The sequence below is a fragment of the Scardinius erythrophthalmus genome (genome assembly GCF_964197995.2).
Source record: "Scardinius erythrophthalmus genome assembly, chromosome: 23".
Taxonomy (NCBI): Eukaryota; Metazoa; Chordata; class Actinopteri; order Cypriniformes; family Leuciscidae; genus Scardinius; species Scardinius erythrophthalmus.
In genome coordinates, this window is record NC_138243.1 from 29,136,834 (window position 1) to 29,156,475 (window position 19,642).

The following is a 19,642-nucleotide window of genomic DNA, read 5'->3' on the forward strand; positions in this document are numbered from 1 at the left end:
CATTTTTTGTCACATCCAGCAAACATCTCCTCACTATCTGCTAGCTGCCTGTCCCCTGAACACACTGTAAAAAAAAACGCGTGTTATGTCTCTGTAGACAGCCCAGGCTCCACAAATGGCAACAAAAACAAACTGGCCCAACCTGGACCACGAAACATAACAAACAGTGTTCCAGCCAATAACCGACAAGAATGATTTGGGGGTGGGGGTTGGGGGGTTAGTGCGCATGCACATGAAGGGGGGTGTGTGTGGGGAGTGTAGGAGAGAGAAGCATGAAGGAAATTAGCTAGAGGAGAGATGTCCTAGACAACGACAATGGCTAACGTGAATTTTGATATGGCCGACACACGACCAAAGAGACGACGTTCCGATGAACAAATAGCAAAGAAGAGGGAAAAGGAGAAGGAACGTGCGGAGTCCCGAATTTACATCGGAAAAGTTTCCGTTTCTGTTTCAGGAAGCACGGAAGGGAGGGATGAGGAGGAGGGAGGGTCGAGCTTGCCTCCGTTTTGTTTGACAACAAGAAGTGACGTCACCCAACATCGCTTAGAGCACCTTTAAACTAGCAAAAGTGGATTCGGACACAGTCCTAATATAAGTGCACTTGCGCTGTGTGCTTTAGACCATGCACTTAGATCATTAAAATAGGGCCCATAGTGTTTCTTGAGTAAAGAAAAACCTCTCACAACACAGTAATGTGGTTCGGAAACACTGATCTAGTATTTCTGTCATAGTGTTTGCTATGGTGACATTCTGTTCTTAGAGCCTTTCATAAGGGTTGTACATTTGAGCTTTGTGGGTTTTTTTCAAGGGTTTCCTTCGTACTCGGAAGGAGATTAAGAAGAAAGGTTTCTCCTGCGATCATTTGTGCTTAACCCTGCCAATATAATCCTAAAACCCTGCAAATCTGCTTTACTACATGTTGAACACAACTGAACTGAACACGAGTCAACATCTCTTTTAATGAACTGGGTCATGTTTTGTTCTTTTCGCACTCAAGTTCACTTATAATGTTAATCAAGATGCACCAAAAGCAGTTTATCACCCTTTCTCTGACATGTTGTAAACAAAAACAAAACTGTTTTTGCTGCTGTACCTTTAAGACTTTATGTAAATAACTCAAATAATAATTTTGGAGGTGGTAAGATTTTTTTAAATGTTTTTTGTAAAAAGTCTGTTCTGCTCATCAATGCTGCTTTTATTTGATCAAACAGACAATAAAAACAGTAAAATTGTGAAATATTATTACAGTTTCAAATAACTGTTTTCTATGTGAATATATTTTAAACTGTAATTCATTCTTTTGATCAAAGCTGAATTTCCAGCATCATTACTCCAGTCTTCAGTGTCACATGATCCTTCAGAAATCACTCCAATATGATGATTTGAAGAAACGTTTCTTATTATCATCAATTATGAAAACTGCTTTTAATACTGCTATACTGCTTTCAATTATGAAAACTGCTTTTAATACTGCTATACTGCTTTCAATTATGAAAACTTCAACATGCTGCTTCATATTTTTATAGAAAACATGATAATTTTTTAAGGATTTAAATATTTTAAATGGGCATTTAAAACCTTCTTGCTGCATAAAAGCATTAATTTACTCAAATTTTAGATTGGATTGGATTTTTATTATTTTTTTTAATGCATTTGGACAAAATCTCATGATATAAAAAAAATGAAGCGTTAGAAGCAATAGTAAACATATTGGATTGAAAGCCTTCTTGCTGCATAAAAGTATTAATTTATTTTAAAAAAAGCTTTAGTGATCTAAATCCTCTAATGCATCTCTCTGATGTGTGTTCTTCCTGGTCAGTTTGGTCTGTTTGGACCGCGAGCGCTGGGCAGGGCCGTTCACGCTGCATCCGAGGGCCCGGGACTCACTAAGGCAGAGTTCATGGAGAAGGTTCGGCAAAGCAACGAGTCCTGCCAGCTGGGAGACTTCCAGACGGCCGTGAAGCTGTACGGTGAAGCTCTGCGTGCCGATCCACAGAACTGCATCCTTTACAGCAACCGCTCAGCCGCCCACCTCAAACTGGGCCAGTACCAGACCGCCCTGGATGACGCCGTCAAAGCCCGCCTCCTCAACCCTAAGTGGCCCAAGGTGAGTTTGTGGGCGGGGCTGCATATCATTAACGTTCCATAGACGTGCCGCAGTTGTTCTTCAGTCGTCATGTGCTTTATACACTGTTGTTTTATTTTCTTACTGAGAATTTTGTCTTGTTTTCCAGTATAGATTATTTAAAGTCCCCCTGAGGTTAATATCAAGCTTTTAATGTTGTTTACATGTCTATGTGGTGTTTTTAATAAGCTTTAAGACAAACCATGTGTAATATTTCCTCCTTAAAACTGCAGTGAACCAAAGACAGTCTCAAAAACACGCTTTGAAATCGCTGGTGTTTCTGACGTCACAAACTACCTTGTAACCAATCAGATCAACGTGTGATCGTCAACCAGTGGATCTCTGAGCTGAGTGAGTGAGTGGGCTCATTTGCATATTCATTGAACAGAGCATACTAAATGAGGCAAGGGTGTCAAGTTACATTCAAGATATTAGGCATGAAGACATTTCATCAAGGAAAAAACACTTAAATATGTCATTTTGGTGATCAAAGATGAGTTTTAATACAATTATTGACTACAGGGGGACTTTAAGTCACCATGAAATCGAAATTGACTTTTTCTAAAATTTGTATGGAATATTGCATTTATTTATTATAAATGTCATTTTTTTATGCATATACCATATTATTAATAGGGAATAAAAGACTATCGCAACTTCTGTTGCAGATAATTTAACTTTAATTTTTGCTTAAAATATATGCAAGTGGGGTCAGAAAAATAATCTTTATATATTTTTTCTTGTATTATGCATACACTCACTTATTTTCGATACATTTTTCAAGTAAATGTATCTTGATTTAAGAATGTTTAGATATCTGTACTAGAAAACAAGACAAAAATACTTGTAAAATTTCTTTTTTTTGCAGTGAACTGTTTTATTCCTCAGCTCAGAGAAGAAGAGATCACCCGTGCTTTATTTGTGTGTTTGTTTCTTTAGCATTCATTGCAGGTAAAGCAAGCAGAGAGCTTGAGATTTTGCCAAATTGCCTCTTTGCTTAACATTTCTCAGCTGTGATGTTAACACACACTCACAGCAGAACATCACAGCAAAGTCAGCGTCTGAAAAATGATCTCAGTCGTGGCCTTGCGGCAGGAGCTCGTGTGCTCTTGGCATCGGGAAAAGAGCTCGCTGTGATGGACTTACTAGCAAACAACACCATTTCACAGGCTTCTCTATCGTTCTACATGCGCTCGTACAGCGACAAGCATACAGTATTAAAGGAAATAATTATAGTGAGAGTTTAATTAGATGGATTCAGTGATGTAGTTGCTACAAAACACGCATGTCTGATTTTATGTAACGAGCTGTGGTTCTGGATCATTACTTTTTAATTCCAGTTTTTAATAAATCACCTGTGTTTGTTATATTCTTCAGTCATTACTGGTTAATTGACTGATATTTTATTAGCATTGGTGAGTTAGTTTCTTCTTTTTTTCATTGTGCTTTTGTGAGCTTGAGTGCAAAATAAGTGTAAAATAAGTGTTTGAATCATTTCAGCAATTAGAATTAGGGCGAATTATATATTATTTGCCATCATTTACATTTTAGTGTCTGCTGTTGAAAAACCTTTTTGTAAGTTGTGAGACAATTTTTCAAAAGTTTGGGGTCACTGTTTTTCAAATAAAATAATACTTTTATTCAGCGAGGACGCATTTGATTAAAAGTCACAGCAAAGACATTTCTAATTATTTCTATTTCAAATAAATGCTCTTCTTTTGAACTTTCTATTCATCAAAGAATCCTAAAAAAAGTCATGGTTTCCTCAAAAATCTGAAGTAGCACAACAGTTTTCAACATTGATGATAATCAAAAATGTTTCTTGAGCATCAAATCATCATATTAGAGTGATTTCTGAAGGATCATGTGACACTGAAGACTGGAAATTCAGCTTTGATCACAGGAATAAATTACATTTTACAATATATTCACATAGAAAACAGTTATTTCATAACATTCCACAATATTACGTTTTTTACTGTATTTAAGATAAATAAAATAAATGCAGCTTTGTTGAGCAGAAGAGACAAAAGCATTCAGATATCTCACTGACCCCAGACTTTTGAACGAGGATTAAGTGGAAGTGTATGTAGTGGTTTAAGTCCTGATGTCTCATACTGGTATTGGATGTGTGCAGCCCAATGGTTCGGTTCTGCTAATACAAATGTTGCAGGTTTGACATAGTAACTGTAGAGTTGTTGAAATCCTCCTAATATCTGATGACCCTTTCTTAAAGGGTAACTCTCGCCAAAATTGAACCTAGGGTCTTTTAGTTCCATAAATAGAATGGAAACGCCACTTTTAAGATTGACCGTATTTTCGTTTTAGGTCAAATTGCCTTTTGAATGGGAGTGCAAGTGGCACTACTATGATAGCATCAAAATCGCTGTTTTTAAAACACTAAGAAGGCTCGACACAACATGAAACTTTGCTGGAAGTGTCACCAGCGGCTCTACACATGAACTCCAGCATTGACTACATTGTTTGTGTACACAAAGTTTACTAAAAAGAAAGGTTTTGTACGACTCACTTTATCAGTTAGTGTTTCCGGTGGCTGGAATTTTGTCAGTCAAAAGTAGTCGATCTCCGAATGCAACATAATGAACTGACGCCATATGAGGAAATGTCATGAACTTGTAATTTCAATGAAAAGCATGATAACTTGGATAAATTATCTCTGAATTTATTTAGAAACAAGCTTTAGGAGCTTTCCATCTTTACTCTCCTCATGTTACGTTGCATTCGGAGATTGACTACTTTTGACTGACAAAATTCCAGCCACCGGAAACACTTACTGATAAATTGAGTCGGACTTGTACAAAACCTTTCTTTTTAGTAAACTCTGTGTACACAAACACTGTTCTCAATGCTGGAGTTCATGTGTAGAGCCCCTGGTGATACTTCCAGCAAAGTTTTATGTTGTGTCGAGCCTTCTTAGTGTTTTAAAAATAGCGATTTTGATGCTATCATAGAAGTGCCCCATGCACTCCCATTCAAAAGGCAATTTGACTGAAAACGAAAATACGGTCGATCTTAAAAGTGGCGTTTCCATCCTAATTATGCTTTTACATGAAAGTTTGACTCGGGTAGATTAACTAAAAGAGCCTAGGTTCAATTTTGGCGAGAGTTACCCTTTAAGTTTGTACTGCAAAAAATAGTGTATAAATTGCTTTGTATGAAAAGTAATGTTTAAAATATCACTTTGTTGAGCTGGACGGCTCACACATATGTATGCAATCTAAACCGCTCTAGTCGTGAGTATTTTGTAATCATGCAAACATGAGAATATTGAGCATATTGAAACATCCTTTTCTCATTCATAAACAGTGGAAGCCGAGAGTAAAAGGCTTTTGCTCAGACTTGAGTGGTACATCGGTTTGGTCTCGCTCTGACCACACAAAATCCTCTCCTCCCCGGCCCAAAGCATATGTGGCAAAACCCAAACCCAGCGAGGAACGTTAACCTCGGCATGCACAGATGCCCGTCTTCTGCACGCTGACTTTTCATTTGCTGTGCGGAGACAGAAAGGCGGGACTTTCTCGTTTGGCTCAGAGAAGAGAACAGAAATATGGGTTCCTTTACTAAACCAAAATGTGTGAAATTGTTTTCTTTATGATCAGCTTTCTGAGAGACGGGCGAGTGTTTGAACTAACCAGCGCCACAAGTGCAGAGCTCGGGTCCGAGATCTCTCCGAGGAAGGTTTGTGGGAACGAGCGGGCCGTATCGGAGAGACCCGTTCTTCCTTTTGGAACAGAATGGGAGGAAGTTGTGGGTGTGGGGCCGAGCTGATGTTTTGTTGTGGAAATCCTGAAGGAGTTCGCCAGCAGACTTGAGCTGCGAGGACAATAACAGCTGAAATACACAGACCTCACAGGCCTGAAACGCTGCAGTTTTTGCCCCTTACTCGTTTGCAGAGCTTTTCTGCCAAAACAAGTCTCATAAAAACGCAAATAAACAAAAAAATACTGTATGAAGTTATGACTTTCCCTAGAAGAAAAAAATAAAATCTTATAGTTTCTCTTTCAGGGACTTGGAGTATAAACTTTGTCTCAGATGTTTCTTTAAAAAAAAATCGAACAATCTACATTGTTCATATCGAGTAAAAATATAGCTATAAAAAGATTTCTATTTCACATAAATGCTGTTCTTTTAAACTTTCTATTCATCAAAGAATCCTTAAAAAAATTATTAAGGTTTTCACAAAAACATGAACTGTTGATAATAATCATAAATGTTCCTTGAGCATCAAATCATCATATTAGAGTGATTTCTGAAGGATCATGTGACACCGAAGACTGAAAATTCAGCTTTGATCACAGGAATAAATGACACTTTACTATATATTCACATGGAAAATAGTTATTTTAAATTGTAATAATATTTCACAATATTAGTGTTTTTACTGTATTTTTTTGCACAATAAATGAAGCCTTGATGAGCAGAAGAGACTTCTTTCAAAAACATTCAAATCTTACCGAGCCCAAACATTCAAATGTTCGTTTATGCGATTTTATAGTCAGTTTTATATAATCCATGCAAAAACCAAAGGCTAATAACATGATGAAAACAATTACTGATGTAGTATAATGGTGCAGAATGAATTATAAGACTTTGTCTCGGTAATTAAGTCTTGATAGAATTTATTGAGAAAAGTTTTATAGGTAAAATTGAGATCTCTGACTTTTGATAGCAGAATTTGTTTTATTAGTAAATCTGAGAACAGATTGAAACCCTATAGAGGAATCTGATACACGGGAGGCAAAATCATAATTTGCTCTCTATTGAATCTCATCGCTGTCTAGGTTAGACAATATAGATATCAAGGAGATTTATTTCAGTGTGTTAGAAGACTGCACATATTTGTGCACTTCAGACATTTAAAAACATCTGAACGACACTGCGTTAGATATTAAATGTCAAAGCATGTGTCGTGTTTTAAAGTGAGACACTTTACAAGAACGAAATTGATGTGTGTATGGTTTGAAATGGAAAACAAAAACAACAGATGTAGTGTTGAAAATGAAGATTAAAAGTGTCGCGGCACCAGTTGATTAATTTTTCCGCGTTTGTGCGCAGATACAGACACTTGATCTATTGAAAGGCATTCAGATGTTTTCAAGTGTTGTTTTTGTAATGTGTAATAATTCTGGGCTTGTGTTTACAGCTCCGAATCTCTCTTGTATGTAAGGAAAAGAGACATAATAGACGTTAAAATGTCCTTTTTGTGAGGAAACTTGTTCAATGAGCCAGTCCTTCACACCTGACAGCCATGCAACAGAATGATAAACTGTTTGTAAGTCCTTGTGTTGATGTTTTTGCTCTCCGTCACACACTCACACACACTCAACCCTTTCTGAGAGGCCATGGCGAGTGATGAATGTGAAGAGAAGGCAAATGAACGCAGACGAGTGTCGCTTCATCAGCATTCTCCTGCCAGAGCTCGAGGACGCGGAAAGACTTGAGACTTCAGTGTTTTATCTGTATTTGTGTGTCGTTTCAAGTGTTTGTGCTTGCAGAGATGCAGATTCAGTGTTTTGAGTTTACCTCTTATGATAAGAGGACATGGTGGCAGAGCTTGACTATAAGCACTCTATATTCATATTTTTCAGCCTTGTAAATTAATACGGTTACACTTTATTTTAAGGTGTCATTGTTACAGTGTAATTATATATTTAAGTACTGAGTAATATTATGCAACTACATGTACCTACTATAGGGTTAGGGTAGGATTAGGATTTGGTTGAGAGTTAGTTGCATGTAATTATGCATAATTTACTGTTATTACTATGGTAAGTTCAAGTAACGTAACAAGGACACTTTAAAATAAAGTGTTACTATTAATACATGTATAATAAATGTTATATATACATATATACATGTATACATAATTATATATATACTGTAACGTACGGACAGAGGCGGTCAGATCCATATGCAGCACTTTATTTCAGCATCAAACACAAGCAGACATAAACTCCGGCATACAGTTAAACAAGGGGCAATCCAGTAACTCGTGGTGATAACAGGCTTTGGTCGAGGCAGGCAGCACAGGTTCATACACAGTCCAAGAAGCAGGCAAGGGTCAAGAGTCCAGAGAGACACGGAATACTCAAACAGGGAAGAATGCTCAGAGATGTACGCTTACAGTGTGACAAGACTTCGCACCGGACACAGAGATCACTCAGACTTATATAAGGAACTCAATAACCCATAATCAAACACCACTGAAACATAGTTAAACATAATGAGTCCATGGTGAAACAATGCAGGGAGAGAGTGCCCTCCAGTGGCTCACACGGGCACTCCACATCACATAGCCCCCCCCCAAAGGAGCGGCTTCCAGACGCTCCTAAAAACTCTGGGGGGAGGTCAACGGGGGCTGGGATGGAGGGCCAGGCCCGTGGAGAGGTAGGAGGCCAGACCCATGGAGAGACCTAGGGCCTGGAAACCCGAGCAGGGTAAGAGACCATGGGGAAGCACGTGTCGTAGGCAACCAGGGTAGAACACACTTGACCGGAAACCAGGGTTGAGCACACTTGGAGAGGTGCCAGGACAAAGCCCACTTAGGCGGAGACAAGGACGGAGCAGACTCAGGACTGGACGTAACCAGTGGCATGGGAAGCACAGGATCAGACAGGACTAGCGGCATAAGAAGCTCAAGTGGAAATAGCACAGACAGGGTCCATGTCAGCGCCACCTCCATGGCCCTCACAGGATACCTACTGCCCCCCCCCAAAAAGTTCTTGGGGAAATTTAAGGCTATAGCCTCCGGGCTGGAAACAGCCTCTGGAAAAGGCTCCCAGAGCTTGATAGGCGTTGGCGAGGTGAGGCGCAGAGGCGGGGCCGGCAGAGCGAGGCGCAAAGGCGGGGCCGGCAGGGCGAGGCGCAGAGGCGGGTCCGGCAGGGCGAGGCGCAGAGGCGGGGCCGGCAGGGCGAGGCGCAGAGGCGGGGCCGGCAGGGCGAGGCGCAGAGGCGGGGCCGGCAGGGCGAGGCGCAGAGGCGGGGCCGGCAGGGCGAGGCGCAGAGGCGGGGCCGGCAGGGCGAGGCGCAGAGGCGGGGCCGGCAGGGCGAGGCGCAGAGGCGGGGCCGGCAAGGCGAGGCGCAGAGGCAGGGCCGGCAGGGCGAGACGCAGAGGCGGGGCCGACAGGGCGAGGAGTCTAGGTACGCTCACTGGAGCCTGACTCCATAAATTCAACCGAACTTGACTCACTTTCCACACTGGATTCACTTGATTCGGGACTTGATCCACTTGACTCAGGGCTAGATTCACTTGACTCGGGATTCGGTTCACTGGACTCGGGATTCAGTTCACTGGACTCGGGATTTGGTTCACTGGACTCGGGATTCAGTTCACTGGACTCACTGGACTCGGGATTCGGTTCACTGGACTCACTGAACTCGGGATTCGGTTCACTGGACTCACTGGACTCGGGATTCGGTTCACTGGACTCGGGATTCGGTTCACTGGACTCACTGGACTCACTCGACTCGATACTCGATTCTTTCGAGTCGGCTGGCACGCGCTCAAACTCCAGTTCGGCCGGCGAAACCTCCGCTGTCTCCGGATTAACAAGTTCAACAAGACCAGTGAGGAATACGGGCTTGAGGGGTCCGACACGAAGAATGGGTTTGGCAGAAACTGTATACTTGAAAGCCCCTCTAATGGTCATCAAGGGAGGATCGAACAGCTTGGCGAGATGAGGCTTTAGTGGCGTTCGGAATGAGTGAGAGAAATCCGCCACATACGAATCTCCCCGACGCAGAGACAAGAGCAGTTCTTCAGGATCCTCTTCTCCTGCGGGGAGTTCAAAAGCCTCTCTAAATAGAGCGATAAACACATCATAAGAAGGGAACGATACCCGACCTGATTCCCAGAACGCGCCTACCCACTCCAGAGCCTTTCCAGTGAACAGTGAACAAATGAAAGAAATGCGGTCATCATCCGAGGTGTAAAACTGGGGCTGATGATTCATATATAAGCTGCACTGCTGAAGGAATCCTTCACACGCCACAGGTGAGCCATTAAACCTTTCAGGAAATGACAGACTAGAATAATTAGATGCAGCACTCACACTGGGTTGCGGTGGGACAGGTGCAGCGGGAGCTTGGACTTGATTAGTGGCTGTGCTTGAGCTCTGCGAAGACACAGATTGCGTAAAGCTTGTAAGTTCCTCGAGGAGAGATGTTAGTCTCGTCAGCTGTAAATGATGAGAGGCTAGCATGGAAACTTGGGTCTTGGCCACGGTGGATAAATGCTGAAAGTCCGCTGGATCCTGTAGTGGCGAAGTCTTCTGTAACGTACGGACAGAGGCGGTCAGATCCATATGCAGCACTTTATTTCAGCATCAAACACAAGCAGACATAAACTCCGGCATACAGTTAAACAAGGGGCAATCCAGTAACTCGTGGTGATAACAGGCTTTGGTCGAGGCAGGCAGCACAGGTTCATACACAGTCCAAGAAGCAGGCAAGGGTCAAGAGTCCAGAGAGACACGGAATACTCAAACAGGGAAGAATGCTCAGAGATGTACGCTTACAGTGTGACAAGACTTCGCACCGGACACAGAGATCACTCAGACTTATATAAGGAACTCAATAACCCATAATCAAACACCACTGAAACATAGTTAAACATAATGAGTCCATGGTGAAACAATGCAGGGAGAGAGTGCCCTCCAGTGGCTCACACGGGCACTCCACATCACATATACACACATATTGTATATACACACATATATATATATAATATGTGTGTATATATAATCATGTATATATGTATATAGTATTATATTGTAAATTATATGTAATATTTTTTTTGTGTATAATTTTAGTTTTATATTTATATTATATTTTAAATTATATTATATTATATTATATTTATTATATATAACATTTTATTATTACTGTTATATTTAATCATATTTTATGCCATAAATCTTTTTAATCTTCAGTGAATAATAATCAAGCCATTTATTCCCACACAATTTTATTTAATGTCTACAAGGATATTTAATACTTTTTTCAATAAATTATTTACTAGGCATCAATATAACAGTAGTTAGTTAGAAATAAATAGCAATATATTCCGGCATATATTTTTACTTGAACGTTTCAAGGCATGCAAATTACTAAATGAACATTTGAGTGATGAAGCGAATGTATCGTTGAAACCCATTCATTGAAAGAATTGATTCGTGGCAATGAATCATAATGGCCTATTGGTGAAATCTTTAGGAAAAATTGGCCAAATAAAAAAAAACTCAAAATATTAGTAAATTTTGTATCAGCAACAAAATGTGTTAATACATAGTAGTGGCCAAAAGTGACTTCCGGCCTCGACATCATCCTTTATTAAAATATTATTAAAAATTAGTTATAGATTTTGTAAGCATATTGCGCAGTTGTGCTTGAAGTCCATTGTTTTATTTGTGATAATAATGCAATGAAACATGACAAATTGTGACACATAATTTTTGGCCACCTGTCATACAAAGAAATTATGAACACAAGCTTTTTGTTTTTCTATGCATTTGTTTTTGCATGGAAAAATAAAACCTATAGCTGCAGTTTGCCTTTTTTTGCCAAATCATTTTCTCAACCAATTGCAGTGTTTTGTTCTTCCCTCATATTTAAATTTATTTAAATAGATAAAATATGTTCTTCATATTTTGATGATTGAATCAAACTCATAGGGTCATTAAAAACAAATCACGTCTGGCCACTGCTGTATATTTCATATATTGCCCAGGCTCAGTCCCCGAGTGCTGGTCTGGTAATGGCCTGCCGGAGCGCAGCGCAGTGGAGTGAAGATTCATGGAGGTGACGTGCAGGACAGGGTCACAGCAATACTCCTGCTGGTTCATCCCGGCGGGGTCGCGAGCTGAGGTTACCTTTAATTAAAGCTCAATAACTGCGGTCGCTCTGAGAAGGCTATTTACTTCTGTCAGCGCCGCCTCCTCCTCCTCCCAGCCTCGCATAGATGTCCATGTTGGCACAACAACCGTGTTCTGCCCCTTTAGAGGGCCCATGGGAAGGAGAAAACTGTGGGAGCAGCGCTGTGCCTCCAAACATGTGCGCCAGCGACACAAAAACACACTGAAAAGCCTTGCAGTCGCTCGCCGTTGTTTTTAGCCTTTATCCTTTTAAATGCCAGCTTTTTTATCTCTTTGTCATTTAGATGGAGCGTTTCGGGCTGAAAGCGATTTTCTGTGAGGGACGTCTAGACAAAATTTTTCCCCACATTCCCCGCGAGTTGAATAGCTTTTATTAAAAAAAAAAACCTCCCAGCCGCTGTTTCATTCTGCTTGGTTGCTAGGCTGTAGTTTTCGAGCTCTTAAACCTGCAGGTACGCGAACACTGCGAAAGTCTCACACCTGGCTGATGCCCGGGGGGGGGGGGGGGTGCGCTGCGACTTCAAAGCGCCGATAATTCATGCAGATTCGCCCTGTCTGTCTTTATTTCTTAAATCTGATTCCGTCCGTTCCCTACGCGGGACTGGCGCTGATCAAAGACAGACGGCGTGGACCGTGTTGTTCAAACACAGACTGGGGGATTATGCATGAACTGGTGTATGAATGCAAATTCGAAGCATGCAATGACTTGCAATTTTAAGATCAATGCACAGTGGGATGACGCCGCTCACCTGTTTTTAAGCTCTGAGGGATCTTGTAAGGATGCTTTGATAAATAAGTCATGCAGATGCTGGCTGGGCGAGACATCTGATATCAGCGATCTTACCACAATATCATGTACAATTTGGGAATATTGTGTATATCGTGATCATGTTAAAAGTTTCAGTCAATTTCACTTCCCTTTTTTGTCTTACGATTTTGACGGCTGATAGACGCTGCTTTCAAAGAGATAGAGATACACCGATCGTGGTTTTTCATGGCCGGTTTCGATCTTGATGCTTTTTTGTTGTCGTTTATTTGCTCTCCTACAGGCCACTGGAAATATCTGTAGCCATTTGAAATGAGAGGCATCCACTGCATTTTAATCACAAGCCAAACAAAGATGCCTCGCACATGTAGCAAGAGCAGTTGTTTTTGATTTAAATTAGATTGTATCAAGATTTAAAGCAAAAACAGAATAGTCTGACTTTAGCTTTGCGAAATTATGCTACATTAAACATGCCTGCACAAAACAAAAACAGCAAACGGACTGAATGAAAAATCAAATACACCCTCGGTCAGTAGGTGGCGCTTCGGGAACAGCAGCCTGTAAAAGGACCGTAAAAAAAAAAATGCACGATGTGTCTCCACTCCTTTCCACTGTAGAAAAATGAAGTCGTTGTAGTAGAAGAAATGGCTGTTGACATCTTGTGCCAATTACGTTGTTTGGAGCCTGAGTTCGCACAGTAGTGATCCTGCGATGGAGCCGCACAGCTGTCAATCATGACGTTACACCCCGTTTTTATAGCATCAAACAACTAACTAAAAGCTAACTTATTGAAAAAATAAAACGAAGACTTGAACATGCGTCTGCGTGATAAGAACTGTCTGAAATGACAGAAGCCATCTTTGAAGTGTAATTGGATTTTTTAGTTGGGCTCGCATCCCATTCGATTATGTGGAGAGGGTGGGGTTTGTGACCTATACTGCAGCCAGCCACCAGGGGGCGATCAATGTCTTCACATTTCAGGATGTGTGCAGCAAACTTAGGCTGCATCCGAAATCACATACTTCCCTACTATATAGTAGGCGTAAAAATAGTACTCAGTACTCATAAAATAGTAGGCAAAAAGTACCCGGATGAACTACTACTTCCTCTGGCGAGATTCTGAAGTGTGAATATGAAGGCCACTTTACAATCCCATGATGCCTCGGGAGAGGATTTGTGAATGGCACTGAAATAATGCAACTGACGCTGGTAGGTCACATGATAATGACAACATGGCAAATGCAGTATGTTCAGATTACATTCATATTACACACATACTATATAGAAATACTTTTTTAGCGTCTGTAAAGTATTTTTTTATTTTATTTTCTGTATTATGTCTATTTGTATTATATTGGTTATGTTGTGTGTGTTAAACAAGTGCAGTGCTGTGGAAAAGAATTTCCCCCTGGGGACAATAAAGTTAAATTACTTGTTCAAAATAAGTACTCATAGTATGAGAGTAGTAAGTACTCAAGAGAATAAGTAATATTAATAAGTATAAGTAAATAGTAAGTACTCAAGAGAGTTTGCGATTTCGGACACAGTCTTTCTATTTACATCATGTTTAACAGTGTTGAGCATTGTAGCCAATCACAGACATGTCCTTTGAGCGCCGAATGCAATGACCAATCAGATGTGTTTAAGTTAGTCAGTGATGTATCCACTGACTGGTGCTCAAAACGCTGGAGGTTTCGTTCAGCTTATACTAACTTAAAAGTCTGATATTGTACGTCAAAGTCGATCTGTGCATTAAGTGCAAACAAATAGACCTGCATTTGACATAACTAAGATTAATAAATGCTTGAAGTATTTGTCATCGTTAGGTTTTGAACCTTATTGTAAAGTTTTGCCAAATATTGATATATAGAGTATTTGGAAAAAAATAGATCTTTACTGTAGTTATATCGCCCAGCCCTATTTCAGAGTAATGTTAAGCTAATATAGAAGTTATTTTATAGCTGTTAAAGTTCGTAGTGTTTAAAAACCTCCTGAATCATGGTAAAATCACTGTAATGTATGGGATTTATATAGATTTATAAATACTAGCTAGTCTAAGGATTTCTGCTACAGCGCTTCAATCGAAAATCATCATGTCGTGAAACTCGAGAAGTTGTCTGGTCTTTTATATGAAGGAAATTCCTTTCAGGTCACAGTATTAGCGTGAACAGAACGAACATGTCTTGTGTTTTGAATTCGAAGTGCCTTATGCACTCGAAACGTCCCTCTCGAAAGTCTTAATTCGTTGTTGTGAGTCTGGGAAGATCTTTAGACCTTCTCTTCTCCACTCTTGATGCAAAAGCAACAGACCACAGGGCCGTTTTCCCATGATGCACTGCTCGAGCTTCTCTTGACGTCTCTGGCACCCTGTTCTTATAAAGCAATATTCAGACCACACCGTAATCTTCTCCTCAGGGAAGCGCGTTGAAAAGTGGGCTCCACGTTAATGACACGCAAGCATGACATTTGCTGCATTAGAAACACACGACCTCAAATCTCCAGAGATCTAGTTATGATATACAGTGGGCCATTTAAATTCAGGTCATACTGAAGAGGGATGTGCAAAACATATTTTAGAAGTCTAGTCTAGTAGTCGCTAAATTGACTGGTTTATCTTAAAGGGGTGGTATAATGCCCTTTTCACAAGATGTAAAATAAGTCTGTGATGTCCCCAGAGTGTGTGTGTGAAGTTTCAGCTCAAAATACCCCACAGATATTTTTATATAGCATGTTAAAATTGTCATTTTTTTGAGGGTGAGCAAAAACGCACCGTTTTGTGTCTGTTCCTTTAAATGCAAATGAGCTGCTGCTCCCGGCACAGGGGGCGGAGCTTCAACAACTTGCACTCACACAGACATGCACTGCAAATTTCAAAAACTTTTAGCCTTTATGTTCAAACCGGAGTCAGACAATGATGGAGAGACTCACGAAGAAGTGACAACATGTAGAAGCAACAGGACATTTCTGAATGGTTAGTTGATGAATTATGCTTATGCTGTGTGCTTATGTGTAGTTATCTTCTAGTCATTGATTAGCATATTCTCTCTTGATAATCTATAAATTGTGTTCCAGGGGCGGGGTTTATGTAAATTTTAGGGTTGGTGATGTCACTAACCCAGGAGGAATGTGGTGTAGTCTCTACCAGCCGTTTGTTGTAGTCGTTAAAAAGCGATTTCTTTAAAAGCAAATATCTCCCTTTGCTTTGAACTTTGAGCGTCATAACTTTGCAGATGTTGTTTATGATCAAACAGCAACATTACACACTAAGGGCACGAATCTGAAGTTATATACAGTAGTAGATACTAAGCACAGACCTTCAGATGATTGACTGTGGCGGGATTAATCGAAATAATCATTGCATTAAGCCACATTGTGATTTTTGGCTTTAAGTATTAAATAAATATTTTATATTTTTTTAATACTGTAATATTATTATTACAGAAAGGCCATGTTATGACCATGAAAAATAAATAAATAAATAAATAAATAAATAATTAACTAGTAACTTCCACTACTACTAAATAAAAATTATTATAAATCTGAGCTAAAATATTATAAATTATTATAAAAAAAATACTATTAAAATATTTCACTCTGAAATTTTTTATATTTGATAAAAATACAACAATAATAACAATGATGATGTCACAGATCCCGCAATATCAAAACGAGCTTTTTCGGAGCTTGATTTAAATAAATGCTTTGTTTATAATGAGGAGGACGTTGTAAGCTATGAAACTTGCAGGATGTTTTAATGGTATAAAGACCTCTTACTGTATATGTCAAAAGATTTTTGATTTCTCATGTCAAGACACCTTTAATTTAGTGTAGGCCAACTAGTTAATCACCCTAACCCATCTGTAATATTTAATAACCCCTCTATCATAAACACACTGGTGCTTTCTTCATTTTTGAGCCCTTTTAAACTACAATTGAGGCTGTATTGTGTTCCTAGTTCACAGACTTCAAAAACAGTCACTTACAAAATAAATTCAAGCCCTGTAAATATCATCATAAGCTTTGGATTTCTGCTCTCCTCTGCATTTCATTTTGCTGCTTTTTCGCCCATTGCGTTTCTCGTTTTCAATTTACATATTCACAAAGCGGCCCTGAAGTGCTTTGCTGGATGAATAAACTAAAACAGTCAAGTCTGTTGTGCGGCAGGGCTTTATATCGACTCTACACAGCCATGTTTGTGCGAGTTCTCGGCCCCTTTCATGTTAATGGGGCCCTCGAGGCCGAAAGTGTCCTAGACGGCACTGCTTTGCAGACTTTGTGTCCTCTCGCTCAGTTTAACATGCATTGCCACATGGGAGAAGCCAAATCCTGGCAGTTCCGGCACTCGTGACTGAATGAACCGACTCTTAGATTCTTTCTAAGAGAGAAATTGCACCCAGTCGCTTAAAAGTTTCTTTGAGACGAAGCCAAGCATTTAAAAGGTGTTTCATTGTTTTTAGAAGGATGTAAACGCTTCTGGATCGCTCATATGAACGGTATGCTAATGCAACTAGCAGCTAGCTGTATCATGTGCTGAGCGCATTCATGCCACTGTCTTGTTACATGTATTATTGATGGGTAATCGGAGATCAGACATGTACATGTTCAGTTCATGTCATGTCATGTCATATTTCACTCACATTATAAAAAATTATTAAAAAATTTAGTTTGGCACTTTTATTATCTTATTATTATAATTTATTTAATACTGTACATACACACATGTATAAATATAGGTGTGTATACAGTATATATACACACTCACACACAGCCATATATATAATGTACATATGCATGTATGTATATATATACTGTATATATATAAACACACACACACACACACACACACACACATATATATTTGCATACATACATACATACATACATACATACATACATACATACATACATACATACATACATACATACAGACTTTTATGTTAGATGTGATTATTCGCGATTAATCGATATGACAGCACTAATTTATAGTTTTGATTAAGCAAATATTTATTACTGTATTTGTACTGATTTAATTTGTTAATTTAAATAAAAATGCATTATTATGGTAAAATTTGTACTGTATTGCAGAAAAAAATATGTATTACAGTAATGGTGATCTAAGAATAACTGTTCATTCATAGAAATACACACACACACACACACACACACACACACACACACACACACACACACACACACACACACACACACACACACACACACACACACACACACACACACACACACACACACACACACACACACACACACACCTTGCACTTCCCAAAGCGAGCACCAGAGGGAAGCATGGGTGCATCCGTAAGCATAACACACTGTTCTTATTAAAAGTTGAGTGAAATCTCAGTAGATGAGATCATATCAAAACACACTGACATTCTGTATCAGAGAAGTATCAGAGCTGTTGTTATGGTGACAGTAATGACATCATGCCTCGTTCCCCAAACCCCACCCGGATCCACACGTGTTTTTGACACCACAACTTTCCACAAACCGGTTGCATGCGTGTTATATAGGTCCTATAAAGGTCAATGCAATAACTCCTCTTATGGTAAGCATAATTAGCTAGTCTTCAGCGTTTATCCCACACTCAACCACTAATACCTTTTACTGACTTTGTGAAAGTGAAACATTAAAGCACTTGCTAATTAAAAACATAAAGCCGCTCTGCCCCGCTTCAGTTATTTGACTGTAATCTCTGTTATATACTAGTGTTTTGATATATTCTGCTCGGCTGCCCTGAAACACTCAGCGCTATTCAATTATCAAAGTACAAAGAAACACTGAGCTCCAAGTTCTCAGCTAAAGCCGGATTCAGGATAGTCTTGTTACCGTATAGCATCGTTAAACGTGTCTGAGATCTGAGAGCGGGTCACATGCAGAGTCGAGCGCTGTGTCACTGCTTTGAGCCGGCCGCATCACATGATGATTTGTCTCGCTGGTTTCTCCACATTAGGGAGACATCTCCTGATCCTTCAACAGATCCTGTTTTATGGGGACTCTCTATAGACGTAATGATTTCTATACTGTACAAACTGTATATTCTCTCCTCTTAGACTAAACTTACCCATCACACAAAACTTTGTGTTCTTACATTTTCAAAATGCATCACTTAGTATGATTTATGAAGCGGTTTTCCTCATGGGGACCAAAACATTTCACAACAAGGACAAGGATATCAGATATTACAGACACCCACCCACACCCACCCACACACACCCACACACACCCACACACATACACACACACACACACACACACACGCGCACTCACACACTTACACACACACACTCACACTCTCACACACACACACACACACACACACACACACACACACACACACACACACACACACACACACACACACACACACACACACACACACACACACACACACACACACACTCACTCTCACACACACACACACACACACACACACACACACACACACACACACACACACACACACACACACTCTCACTCTCACTCATTCACAGACTCTCACTCGCACTCACTTGCGCGCACACACACACACACACACACACACACACACACACACACACTCACTCACTCACTCACTCACTCACACTCACACATACTCATTCACAGACTCTCACTCGCGCTCACTTGCGCACACACACACACACACACACACACACACACACACACACACACACACACACACTCTGACTCTCACACACACACACACACACACACTCACACACACACACACACACACACACACACACACACACACACACACACACACACACACACACACACACACACACACACACTCACTCACTCACTCACTCACTCACACACGCACTCACACACTTA

General features: G+C 40.1%; 1 protein-coding gene across 1 annotated transcript in view; it reads left to right on the forward strand.

Annotated features, from left to right (window-relative positions):
• ttc28 (tetratricopeptide repeat domain 28) overlaps nucleotides 1-19,642 on the forward strand; it is a 317,167-nt gene that overhangs the window by 15,822 nt on the left and 281,703 nt on the right. Inside the window, exon 2 of the mRNA XM_081354984.1 lies at nucleotides 1,823-2,110. Within this exon, the coding sequence (XP_081211110.1) occupies nucleotides 1,823-2,110 (288 nt within the window). The remainder of the gene's footprint in view (nucleotides 1-1,822; nucleotides 2,111-19,642) is intronic.